Here is a 14,117-nt window from a genome sequence, read left to right on the forward strand (position 1 = left end):
ACTCCCACCAATATAGTGCCATAGCTACATAAATTCCAGTAAAGATACACATACCAGTTTGTAGATGCTATAACTTTCACACAAACCAATCAATATAAATGGAGCAGAACACATTTTCACCTAAATTTATGAATAACTAAATTTTTATTGAATAGGTTTTATAACAAAAAGTAGAATATGGTTTGTATGGTTTTTTTTTCTTGGATAAAAAAAAACAAAAAAACACACACAATGGTGATTAAATACGACCAAAAGAAAGCTCTATTTGTGTGAAAAGATTATAAAAAATTTAAATGTGTGTATAGTGCTGTATGACCAAGAAATTGCCCATTAAAATAACAATGCTGAATAGCAAAACATGCCCTGGGCATTAGGGGGGGTTAACCCTCCCAGCAGTCAAGTGGTTAATGTATCAGCATAACTCCTAGTAGGCATATTCTACAGAAGGGGTAGGCAACCTGTGGTGCTCCAGCTGTTGCAGAACTACAAGTCCCACCATGTCCCTGGGAGCAATTGTACTGCCAGCCTTGCAATGCCTCATGGGAAATGTAGTTCCACAACAGCTGGAGGGCTGAGCCCCAGGTTGCCTACCCCTGTTCTACATCATAGTAGTGGTAGGAAGACATAAAAAATACAATGGACTACAAAAAGCAAGTTACTTTTATTATACAGCATATTAAAGTTGATGTGCACATACATGGCACTTTTATTTAACAGTCATAGAATCATTTGATCTGTATTCATATTACAAAACTGCATTACTGTGCATTTGCCTCTTCATTTAAAAGTTTGGAGAGATTCATTTTCGTTTTTTCAATGGCCATGCTTTTGGCTCTTCTTGATGGCCTTGCACTGACTGTAGACGTCTGAGCCTCTTCCCCTTTGCCCCTGTGGATCATTCAAATGTTAGTAAAAAGACAGACCTGAGACACAGCAAGAACAATTCTGCTTAATGCTACAAAATACCATCACTAGATTAGCGACGGTAGATCAACCTAAAAAGAAAAAACAAAGCTGTTTCATGCGTGTTTAATGGTGATCCCTCCACTGGTGTCCCAAAAAGTATACAAAAAGGTGTTCCAATCCCTGTTCTAAAGTAAGTGCAAATAGAGGGAGGGGGGGTAAAAGAATGAACATGAATAAAAAAAAATATATAAGTTGGGGGGAGGATAAAAAACGTTTTTTTTTTTTTATTATTATTTAATTAGTAATCATATCTCTGTGTTTATCAATATTCGTTCTTTGCCGGCGCCCTCTCCCTCTATTTGCATTTCAAAGGTTTTCAGGACATCTCCCTGAGGCGCCGCTTCCACTTGTGCCTGATCTTCCCATTTATCCCCATATACAGTGGTGTCGTAGTTAGTTCCTTATTTGAACACCTTTATTGCTACCTCCTCTGCCCCCGGTAAGGAAATTGGCCCTCTATTTTTCCCCATCTACTATGATCATTGACTGCAAAGGGAAATCCCAAATTTGGGCTGCCCCCTGATAACCAATGGGGGGGGGGGGGGGGGGGCGGGGGACACTTCCAATGGGGACACTAGTTCTGGTGACCTTGTGGTCCCCAAGGAATTCCCTTAGTTTGCAGGGATTTCCTCACTTCCTGTTTTGGCTTTGGGACAGGAAGGGAAATCTCTGCAATGGGACACCAATGGCGAAAAAAAAAAAAAAAAAAGTTTGATAGAAGTTATAACCTTCCCTCACTCACATAAAATTAAAATAAAAGTTTTGCCTATAGCTTCATTTTAAGATTCTCAGTTCCACTCAAATTCCACCCAGTTCCTACAAAGCAATGTTCTACAAAGTGCTGTTACAAGGGGAGATAGGTACCCTGGTGGCATTGATGGCATTGTGGGAGCATTATCTGGTGCCAACTAATGAGGTGAAATCCTGTCATTGGGCTTTGCACGTTATTCTCACATCACACAGCTTTTGATTATGAGCCAATGGCTCCTGCTACTATCAATCTGTCCAATAAGCAGAGAGACAGCGGCTTGAGCGCTCGTGCACATCGCCGGATTGGGCTCAGGTAAGAAAGAGGGGGTCTGAGGGAAGCTGCAGCACAGAATGCTTTAAGGTGGAAAACCATTAGACTTCATAACCATGTGAAATTCAGCAACCCATCTACATTTATTTTTCAGTGGCTTAAAGCTGAACTCCAGGCAAACAGCCAAATACACAGATGAAATACATAAAGTGGTTTTACATAGAATTTGTATCTGTTTATCCAGTGCTGGAGTTTACACAGTTCTGCCCTGTATGGGAGGAAACCTTTTCTTTTCTGCTACAGTTTTACTTGGCACTTCAGGGCATTTCAGGAATCAGTCTAAAAATGATGATATCCTGAGTATATCAATCATCAAATATCTGTCTCCGAGCAATGAAATAATGTCATGTACTTGCTAGTTTAAATTTGTACGATTTTCTTTGGCTCCGTTCACACCAGGGCGGTTTAAATCACAAGTGGAATCGCCGCGATTGCAAAAACACGGAACGCTTGTGCAATGCCATTACTTCTTAACGGCACCCCAATCGCGGCATTTTGCAACGTGCGTGAGTTGTCACTCAAAGGAGCTGGAGCTTCTTTTGCGTGACAGCGTCACGATTGGGGTGCCATTAACAAGTAATGGCATCATACAAGCGTCCCACGATTTGGAATCACAGTGATTTCACCTGCGATTCAAATTGCCCATATGTAAACTGAGCTTTAGTCACGCCGATCATTAAGAACATGACAGGCAGCGCTATTCAAATCCATCAAAATTTATGGAACACATTATGAACATACCCATCGCCTTCCGCCTGCTCAGAAGCCCGGCTACTCTTCTTCCTAGTGCCTACAGAAGACGCTTTCTTGCGACCTGTAGAGATAAAATATATCATGCCAATACCACCGGTATGTTTATCATCCAGACTTCAGAACTAAGTAATAGCCAAAGCTTTTTTTTTTTTTCCTCCCCGTTTTGCATAGTGAAAAAATGTTAAAACCCTGTCGGGTATAACTTGCACTATTACAAATACTGCATCAAAGTACCAATAAAAATCTTAAGGTATGCAAATTAATTCTTGTTAAGCAACACTGCTAAATTTGATTTGATACTAGGCATCAATGACTTCTGGTCACAAAAAGCACAATGTTATCTTACATTCAAGGAGTTGTATTGATCATCTTACCTTTGCTGGGTTTCCCTTTTACAGACTTCATTTTTGATGAGTCAGCATTTTGTTCTTCAAAGACATCATCATTTTCTTCATTTGTTTTTTCTAGAAATAACCACATTGATTAACAGCTGCCTAGCTTTTCTAGGATTTCAAGTAGTGAAATAAAAGTAGATCCATGGCATACAGACATTTCATTGTCCTAGGCAGCCCCCCCCCCCTTTCTTACCTGAGCCTGATTGTTCCAGCAACGGGGACGGGCACAGCAGCTCTAGACACCGTCTTGGGTCCTCATTGGAAACATTGATAGCAGCAGGAGCCATTGGCTCCCACTGTGGTCAATCAAATTCAGTGTCGCAGGGGGCAGGGCTGAGTCCATGTGGTTGGGAGTGCCCCCCCCCCCCCCCCAATGTAAAGCGGCTCTCCGTGGGACTAGTGAAGAAAAGCCAGGAGCACTGTGGTGGGACCCCAGAAAAGGAGGCTCGGGGCCACTCTGTGCAAAACCATTGCACAGAGAAGGCAAGTATAAAACAGTTTGTTAAACAAAAATACAGGGGGGTCCTGCATCCTAATAGGACAATTGTGGGAAATGAAAACTCCTCTTAGAAGCTTTAACCATACACTGATAGAAGTTACAAGACTGCTGATGAGAAAAGGTATTTAGCAGTTTATATTTACTAAAATTGCATTTCCATGTTCTGTGGGAGACCAGATATAGTGAATGCAGGGTCCTGGGTTTAGCAACACCTTAATCTGGTGAAGGTGGCAAAAGGGGGACCTATTCATTAGGTGGCTGATCATAAAGTTATGGCTGATCGGTGTACAGTGCACACTCTTCTATAAAGCCGGTTTAACAAGTACCCCCGGTGGACGTTTTAACACATCTATAACTGACAATTTTTTTTTCAAACAAAGCAAATTTTAAATAATCCTATATAAAACATATGAAATCAATGTCTCCCGCATCAACATTTCTCATGTGGGGGCACACTGGAATTCTGAAGAGTCTTAGACACTTCGGAATGAATTCCCCTGTCCAAGTTTTGTAATCTTTACTACCCACCCTTGTTGTATCGATTACATTGTACAGCGCCACTGGTGATGGGAGCTGTATTAATCAGTAACAGCAAGTTTACCTGTTGTCTGATCTACAAAGCCTGTCCTGCTTCCCCAACATGTCAATGTACAAGTCAGCCTCTCTCTAACCAAGGCAGAAAGCTGGGCTGAGTAAACAAAGATTACTCTTATGGTGATCTTAGGGATCATTTCATTGATTACCTTTGTCTGCTTGGTTTGCTTTTCAAAAACTACAAATGTGCCTTTAAGACCACATAGAAGAGAACAGGGCTGTTCAGTAGAGTGTAAAGGTGCAACCTTCATTAACCACTTCACACAAAAAGACATACCCGTATGTCAGTACTTTGATGCTAAATACCGTTGTTATGGCATCAGATAGCTGCCACAACCCTGGTATTTTTCAGGAACGCTGTGCGTTTCTCTTTATAAGAGTGGTCTCCGTAGCGGATTTCGCCGCAAGATCACCTTTGTCTACCAACTCAAAACTGGTAACCTGTAGAAATTTTTAGACTTCGCCTATGGAGATTAAGGGTTTGTTGCCATTCTACGAGCGGGTGCAATTTTGAAGCGCGACATGTTGGATAGCAATTTACTCAGCGTAACATTATCTTTCACAATACATTAAAAAAAAAATAATAATAATAATAATAATATTGGGCTAACTTTACTGTTGTCTTATTTTTTTCCCCCAAAAAAGTGCCCTTGTAAGACGGCTGCACAGAAAGTATTTCTACAACCGCCATTTTATTCTCTAGTGTGTTAGAAAAATATATATATTTAATTTTTTTGAGTGGGGGTTCGAAGTGTCAAAAAGGGGCTCGGTCCTTAGGTGGTTAAGGAATACATGCAGTCAACTCTTAATAAAGGATGTAGTAATGAAAGGCATCATGGTCCATGCACAAAGGAAAAATACAAATGAATGCTTCTCTTACAACATGAGCTTCCTTACAAGAACCAGGTATGTCTATAACACGAGATACTACTTCAGAAAACCTATATTACCTTCTTTGTTTTCTTGCACGTTCGCTACACTTGTGGCTTCCTGTGCGACAACACCTTCCTCCTTGGAATTCTTGTTGTTAGTTAATTGCATCTTGACCTTTTCTAATGCCCTCTCGCACACTTTATCTGTTATATCCTACAAAAAATAAGAAGGTCATACCGGAAAACTGAACGAGTCAAGAAGGCAATTTGCACTAGAGGGGAGGGGGGGGGGGGGTGAGCTTGAGGATCTTCGCTGGTTATCACTAGCTCAACTATTATAGAAAAGCTCTAATGGAGAATCAGAATGTGGATTTAAAGTTAATCTGCTGCAAACCTGGGAAATTTTAATTTAGCCAATGATAATAAAATGCATAAAGGAGAGCTTAAGTAAAAACTGCAAATAAAAAGGATCAGTAGTAGCTAGGTCTTGCCTACCAAACATCGTTTTCAGTCAACTTTTTTTGTCCTAATGCAAGTCTGCCCTGTTAGAGTACAATGGATATAAAAAAAGTCTACACACCCCTGATAAAATTTCAGGTTTCTGTGATGTAAAAAAAAATTAGACAAAGATAAATCACGTCAGAACTTTTTGTGCACACCCTCCTATAACTGGGGATGTAGCCGTGTTCAGAATTAAGCAATCACATTCACTTATATAAAAATACAAAAAAGGAAAAGCGAGTGCTGTGTATTTATAACGCAGCTGACACATAAAAGGTGAACATACAACCTTCAAATAAACATATAAAACAAGATGTGCAGTGCTTGCTGGTGATACAGTGAATCAAAATTAAACAGTCCTGTGAATTGAGTCCTATGGCATATCTGTGACTTGATCAAATTATCTGTGATTAGCTCCAACAGAGTGTGTGTTAAGTTATGCGCTTACCAAAAAATGAAAGGCATACAGCATAGAAATAGAAAAACACACCAGTGTGTCTGAAAAACCATTCGTCACAAATTGTGCACCTCCACCAATCTGCGCACTCACCAGACCAAGAGTGGTAATATGCCTCAAAGTGTTTGTTAATCCAAAAAAAAAATACAGATCCTGGTCCCTTAAAGCAGATTAACGACTTAAGCCCCGGACCTTTAGGCAGCTAAATGCCCAGGCTTTGCGATTCGGCACTGCGTCGCTTTGACAATTGCGCGGTCGTGCGACATGGCTCCCAAACAAAATTGGCATCCTGTTTTTCCCATAAATAGAGCTTTCTTTTGGTGGTATTTGATCACCTCTGCGGTTTATTTTTTTGTGCTAAACAAAAAAAATAGAGCGACAATTTTGAAAAAAATTGCAATATTTTTTACTTTTTGCTATAATAAATATCCCCCAAAAACATATACATTTTTTTCCCTCAGTTTAGGCCAATACGTATTCTTCTACCTATTTTTGGTAAAAAAATAAAAAAAAAATCGCAATAAGCGTTTATCGATTGGTTTGCGCAAAATTTATAGTGTTTACAAAATAGGGGATAGTTTATTTTTTTTAACTACTAATGGCGGCGATCAGCGATTTTTTTTTCGTGACTGCGACATTATGGCGGACACTTCGGACAACTTTGACACATTTTTGGGACCATTGTCATTTTCACAGCAAAAAAAGCATTTAAATTGCATTGTTTATTGTGAAAATGACAGTTGCAGTTTGGGAGTTAACCACAGGGGGCGCTGAAGGAATTATGTTTCACCTAGTGTGTGTTTACAACTGTAGGGGGGTGTGGCTGTAGGTCTGATGTCATCGATTGTGTCTCCCTATAAAAAGGGATCACTCGATCGATGCAGCCACCACAGTGAAGCACGGGGAAGCCGTGTTTACATACGGCTCTCCCCGTTCTTCAGCTCCGGGGAGCGATCGCGAGCGATCGGCTACGGGGAGCGATCGCGAGGGGGCGGCTAGAAACGAACGTTTCTAGCCGCGCCCTCGTCCCGGATCGCTCCCCGTTGGTTTCTGACCGCCGCATGTACCGGGGGGCTGGGGTCCCGATCGGACCCCCGACAAGGCGCGGACGTACATGTATGCCCATATGCCTGTACGTGCCATTCTGTGGACGTATATGTACATGCGGCGGGCGTTAACCGGTTAAACAGCACAGTGCTTGTGTGGTGTAATCTGTCCCCCTCTAAACTGTAAACAAAGAAGAAAAAAAAAATACAGGCTGATCCTGTCATTTCCTGTACCCCCTTCTCTGCGCCGGCCATGAAAATCAGGGCTACCGATCCCTGACCCCCGTGGCTCTAACCATCCACAGCCCTGCTCTCAGCTCCCCTCCTCCTTGCCTGTCAGCTGCGGGTCTGTGGTCCCCCATTAGTACAAATAGAAAACAATTCGAAAAAAAGGTCACCGACAGCCCTGTATTACAAGCAGGCATAGCACACTATTCTTTTATAAAACACAAGACTTATAAATATAAATTTAGAGCGAACACTTAAAAAGGAGTTACTTTAGGACATATCCGTATATCGTTGGAATGGTGGTTCACGATCGGATTAAGCACTATATATATATATATATATATATATATAAAAAAAAAAAGATACTCGCCTATAGGAGCCAAAAAATGCTCATATAGTGTAGTATTTATTTAAAGTCAAGGGTAAAAAAAAAAAAGCTGCAGCATATTTCAAAGAGGCCAAAAACACATACGCTTACATAACACTTTACAGCTCCTTCCACGAGGGATTGGTGGTAATGGCGTCAATACCTAGGCCAAGTTGTACAATTTATAGGTCTTTGTCTCTTTTTTAAATCACAGAAACCTGACCGGGTGGGTAGACTTTTTACATCCACTGTATAACTAAAGGCTCAACTCTCCCCCCCCCCCCCTTTTAGTTTTGGGGTGGAAAGGGAATAGAACACTTGTCAGGTTTGTACAGCTGTCTGTGCTCCAGTTAGGGAGTTTCACCCTCTATATTTGTCCGGTTTACTTTAATGCATGCCAATGAATTTTGCATGTATAGTACAGTAATTCTAAAAGGAAAGCACCGTTTTAAAATAAAAAAACATGTTATACCCGTAGTCGTGGTGGTCATGTGCCCTGCGTGCACCCCCTGGGATGGGCAGTAGCATGATCTGCAATTGCTGTGTCCACCAGACACACAGGGTTGTGGTGCTTCATATCGAGCTTCTGTGATCGGCCCGATACAATGTAGCTGTGCGGTCACAAACCATAATCATGAATGGAATCCCTTCAGGACATCATTGTTTACTACTGTGTGTGATCCGATTGGTCACACAGTACCTCGGCCAATCACAGTACCATGCGATAGCTGTGGGCCAATCACAGCATTACAATAGTTAAAAAAAGTCATGAATGAAAGCCATTCATAACAATTAAATCAATTGCTCTTACAGTAATCACTAAGAAGCATTTCACAGTGGGGAAAACAATTCCCTCATCAGCCCCCAGAGTAGTACAGTGCCAGTATGAAGATACTGAACTACTGTGATAAACACAATTTTTAATCAATCAATATTCAAATTTTTTTCCCCAGTTTTCTTCCTGGGAGTCCAGCTTTAAACTGAAAGGGTTGTTTATTAGGGTATGGGTTTACATATACCGTATTTGCCGGCGTATAAGACGACTCGGCATATAAGACGACCCCCTAACATTCTGCTAAAAACGGTGGTTTTGTAGTCTACTCACCGTATTAGACGACCCCCTTGTGTGGAAGTAATGAAGAAGCCCGCCGGGTGCTCTGTACAGCTGTATGTAGTTTGTAAAATGCGCGCCACGCTCAGCCAATCCCTATGCTGGATCGATATCAGCTGCCGGATGCTCTGTACGGCTGCATGTATTCTGTATATGCGCGCTCAGCCAATCCCGATGTACTGTGTTGATGACAGAGCATGCCAAGCCTGCTCGGATTGGATAACAACCTCTGCCAATCCGAGCAGGCTACATAAATGTAGCCTGCTCGGATTGGCAGAGGTCGTTACTCCAATCCGAGCAGGCTTGGCATGCTCTGTCATCAACACAGTGCATCGGGATTGGCTAAGCGGCGCATATACAGAATACATGCAGCCGTACAGAGCACCCGGCAGCGGATATCGATCGAGCAGCTGCTATACCCGGCGTATAAGACGACCCCCGGATTTTGGCTGTGAAATTCCGGTGTAAAAAGTCGTCTTATACGCCGGAAAATACGGTACCAATTATTAATATATTACATTCTATATTAGGTGAAGTGCTCTAAAAGAACGTTTCCTTGACAAAGGGGTGCGTGTTTGTCATCACACACCAGAATGCAAAAAAAGTGAGTGACCATACTCTGTAACGGGACCTTTAGCTTATCCAAATTGAAAAAGACACAATAGGCAAAATAAAATTCCTTCCCATTACCTTTAGAGCAATGTCCAAAACTGGCAGAAGGTCTTTTGCAAACTCTTTCGACAGCTCAAGGGAGCACAAAGATTTTGAATAAATACGAACATCTGGAGATGTAGGATCCTTCAGAACCTCGTTGCATATTTTTAGAGCCAAGCTGTCATGTACTGTGGAAATCTGAAAGATAATAGGAAATATCAGAAAATACATTAAAGAGGTTCTTCGGTTAATTGTATATTTGCCTGACCACCATCCAGGGAGACAGCATGCCCTCTGGACAACGCAACAGGCGTCTGAGGCCAAGCACCCCTCATACAGAACCAATGTGCCATGTTATTAAGCATTATAGTACTAGAACAGGAAACACCTAACAGGCACATTGTCTTGATTCTTTGCCACATCAAGGGGGTAGGCTGCCTTGCCAACTGGTAATGTAGCAGCCTTTTTACCATGTCCGTTTCAGAAAGCACCATTGAGAGGAAAGCTCATTGTCCATATTGCCCTCCTTATGTGAAGGCACTCACATTCACGTTCGTGCCTGAGAATTCATTATACGGTGTGCAGTTGCTCAATACATGGACATACTGTTACATCTACAGTGGAAAGTGCAAGTGATGTGCTTACTACATGTAGAGCATTTAGCCTGTGTGCCTTCATGGAAACAAAGTGGTATTAAAACCAAAAAATGTATTCTATTGCAGCTTACCAAATCTTAGATTTGGTGACTGAATCAGTTTAATTTCTCCTGGTGATACAGACAGCAAGTCATGACTGTCCAGCAAAAGTGTCAGAGGGTTGAGAAAAACAATGATCAGTGAAAAGACAGGCTCTATAATGCAGACAAGACATACCATGTCTCTTCTGGATTGTTACTTACCTAACCAGCAATAAAGCCGGTAACTATGTGCAATTGCAGCAATATTCCCCCCCTCCCATGACTTGTATTGGAATATTTTACCCCATATAAAGAAATAGAGAAAACATGTTTTATTGCTGCAATTCCACCTGGTTGCTGACTTTATTGTTGATGGGATTACTCCTGTGTGGGCGCAGGCACAGTGCCGATCTTTATGGCCTTGGATGATCAGGTAGTAGCATCGTTTTATTTATTGTTGCTTACCTCACCTGCCTGTCCACTGAACTGCACACGCGCAGCTCAGTGTAGAATTTCGGCAAAGTCTAAACTCCTGCACAAAAGTGATGACGTCTGAGTCCAGCCAATTAAAATGGCCGGGGATCGATAACCGGAAGCCACCAGGCTGAGGTGGTCAGCAGCTGGCAGGGAGGGACAGTGCTAAAGAGAAGGCAGGTATAACTCCGCTTTAAAAGTGTTAGCAGTGCATCAGATAATGTATCAACACCTCCCTCCCCCAGGTTGACAAAACGGTTATCCAAAAAAGGTGATCCTGTTGCTCCTCATCCAAAGTGGATCACCAGGTGAAAAAAAATATAAACTAAAGCAGCCGCCGCTTTTAACAATTGAAGCTGCAATATATACCATTTTTGGTCTTGGATTACTGTTTTAAATGTGCACAGAAGAAATTGCCATAACATGTCACAGGGAATAGATACACACTTCAAAGTCTGGGCTTACACATTAGCTGGCATGCATCGCTTTTCAGTCATCTAGTCCTATACCAGTTAAAAAAATAGTTTACATGTTTTGACACCAATGTCAGCATTACAGCAATGTACAAATACAGGATGCACCCATGACACGGATGTCATCATTTCCGGTTTTCCTTCATACTCTTACTGAAAGTCAGCATGGTTATGTACCGAAGAGGGGGTGGCATGAGTCGTTCTCCTGACTCCTTTGGCTTTGGTTTGTAGATTGAGCTGCTGAGCTTTGTAGAGATAATTTTCTGCAAACTATTTAAGATTACCATGATAAAGATGCCACACACAAAAATATGGTGTGTGGTTGGAGAGAGACTATTGCTGCTGACCATGAGTTGGCTCTCCAAGGTATCATAAGTTATCCTAGAGGCAATCTCCTACAGAAACAGGTAATATGTAAAGACCACTCTTGGGGGATACTTGCAACCATTAAAGGACATTTGTGCTACACTAGAGCAGAGTGCCAGACCTAGGTTTTTGCTTTACCTTTCAGTCCTTGCAACATACAATATAGGAAGCAAGTCCCACACAATCTTCCAGTCTTGGCTGTGAATGAGGCCCTTTACCTTCTCATAAAGCTGACCAATGCCTCAGAGTCTAGTACATTTTTTAATTGGCTTAATGATGAGGGAGTCAGGATTGTGATGGCCACTCAAGAACATTCACTTTTTTCTGCTGGTCGGAGAAGGGTCTGTTATGGATTTTGGGTGAACCCCCACACCCTTTTTTGGCGTAGGTGTTCCCCTTAAAATCCATACCAGACCGAAGGGTCTGGTACCATCCTTTTTTTTAATTTGCGCAGGGTTCCCCTTCAAGATTCTCCGCACACTAGTCGCCCCGCAAGTCGGATCATCTTGATCCGACTTCTGGTGCGACCTCTATTTAAATCAATGGGCTCCCATAGGGAACCATTGATTATGAATAGAGAAAGAAACGCCGGACGAGGCTTAACACAACCTTAAGCCTCGTTAAATCACGTTTGCCGGCGTCTGACGCTGTAGCTTCAGAACGCACTGGTCCTGGGTTGTATTTTTTTGCAGGTTAAAGCGGAGGTTCACCCTTAGAGAGCACATTTTCCCCTTAGATTAATGCTCGTTTTGTCTAGGGGAATCGGCTAGTTTTAAAATATGATCCGTACTTACCGTTTACGAGATGCATCTTCTCCGCCGCTTCCGGGTATGGGCTGCGGGAATGGGCGTTCCTTCTTGATTGACAGTCTTCCGAGAGGCTTCCGACGGTCGCATCCATCGCGTCACGATTTTCCGAAAGAAGCCGAACGTCGGTGCGCAGGCGCAGTATAGAGCCGCACTGACGTTCGGCTTCTTTCGGCTACGAGTGACGCGATGGATGCGACCGTCGGAAGCCTCTCGGAAGACTGTCAATCAAGAAGGAACGCCCGCTCCCCAAGACCCATACCCGGAAGCGACGGAAGAAGATGCATCTCGAAAACGGGTAAGTACTGCTCATATTTTAAAACAAATAGCCGATTCCACTAGACCAAACGAGCAGGAATCTAAGGGGAAAAGGGGAAAAATTTAATAAATGGGTGAACTCCTGCTTTAACAACAGCTCAGCCATTTACAGCTCAAAAACGTCATGGTGGGCATGAGACCATAGGCCAACACGGAGAGCCATTTTTAAGCTGCAAAAATGCTCAGAAAGGTGGCTGTAAAAACGTCCGTGGGCAAGAGGCCTAAAGGCTTTAACCTGTTCACGTATTTTGGCAACAAATAAAAACTATTCGTTGCATTACACCGTCACTTTAAAGACTTTGCAGAATTTTTCGGTCTACAAATTTTATGCAGTACGGTATATATTTTAAATTTTGAGATTTGATCAATTTCTTTATAGTGCCAAAATATAATGGGGGCTTTATTTGTGTAACACCCAATAAATGTATAGAATTGTCTCTGCTTTTCCTAGCACTTTCTCTCATGTAAAAACGTGTTTGGGCAGGCAGAAGCTCCCAGTTAGGAATGACAGGAATGCATGTGCTAAATATTGCAGAAAAGTAGCAGGTAAATTTGTGACAAAGTGTGCTAAAAGCTTCGTAATATAACTAATTTGGTGAAATCCCATGTTAGACATGCCATATGCGATATGTTTGCTTAGTGGATTGGGTACACAAATTAACCGCTTGCCGACCAGCCGCCGCAGTTTTACGGCGGCAGGTCGGCTCTGCTGGGCGAGATCACGTAATATTACATCATCTCGCCGAGCAGCCACCAGGGGCGCACTAGCCCCGACGCGCGTGCCCGGTGGGCGCGATCACCGCCGGGCACCCGCGATCGCTCGTTACAGAGAGAGAACTGGGAGCTGTGTGTGTAAACACACAGCTCCCGGTCCTGTCAGGGGGAGAAATGCCCGATTGTCTGTTCATACAATGTATGAACAGCGATCAGTCATTTCCCCAAGTCAGTCCACCCCCCCTTCAGTTAGAACACACCCAGGGAACATACTTAACCCCTTCCTCGCCCCCTAGTGTTAACCCCTTCCATGCCAGTGGCATTTTTATAGTAATCCAATGCATTTTTATAGCACTGATCACTATAAAAATGCCAATGGTCCCAAAAATGTGTCAAAAGTGTCCGCCATGTCGTCGCATTACCGATAAAAATCGCTGATCGCCGCCATTACTAGTAAAAAAATATATATATTAATAAAAATGGCATAAAACTATCCCCTATTTTGTAAACGCTATAACTTTTGCACAAACCAATCAAACGCTTATTGCGATTTTTTTTACGAAAAATATGTAGAAAAAAATACATATCGGCCTAAACTGAGGGGGGAAAAAAATGAATATTTTTTGCTGTAATAAATATCCCCCAAAAATATATTTTTTTTTTCAAAATTGTCGCTCCATTTTTGTTTATAGCGCAAAAACTAAAAACCGCAGAGGTGATCAAATACCACCAAAAGAAAACTATTTGTGGGGGAAAAAAAAAAAGG

General features: G+C 42.3%; 1 protein-coding gene across 1 annotated transcript in view; it reads right to left on the reverse strand.

The window, feature by feature from the left end:
* Nucleotides 1-642: 642 nt before the first annotated feature.
* The window catches only part of NCAPG (non-SMC condensin I complex subunit G), a 64,943-nt gene continuing 51,468 nt past the window's right edge, over nucleotides 643-14,117 (reverse strand). The window contains exons 17-21 of the mRNA XM_040335202.1: nucleotides 9,561-9,722; nucleotides 5,239-5,374; nucleotides 3,175-3,264; nucleotides 2,789-2,861; nucleotides 643-888 (exon numbers count right to left, since the gene is read on the reverse strand). Of these exons, the coding sequence (XP_040191136.1) occupies nucleotides 759-888; nucleotides 2,789-2,861; nucleotides 3,175-3,264; nucleotides 5,239-5,374; nucleotides 9,561-9,722 (591 nt within the window). The 3' untranslated portion in view covers nucleotides 643-758. The remainder of the gene's footprint in view (nucleotides 889-2,788; nucleotides 2,862-3,174; nucleotides 3,265-5,238; nucleotides 5,375-9,560; nucleotides 9,723-14,117) is intronic.

This window comes from Rana temporaria, chromosome 1 (genome assembly GCF_905171775.1).
Source record: "Rana temporaria chromosome 1, aRanTem1.1, whole genome shotgun sequence".
NCBI lineage: Eukaryota > Metazoa > Chordata > Amphibia > Anura > Ranidae > Rana > Rana temporaria.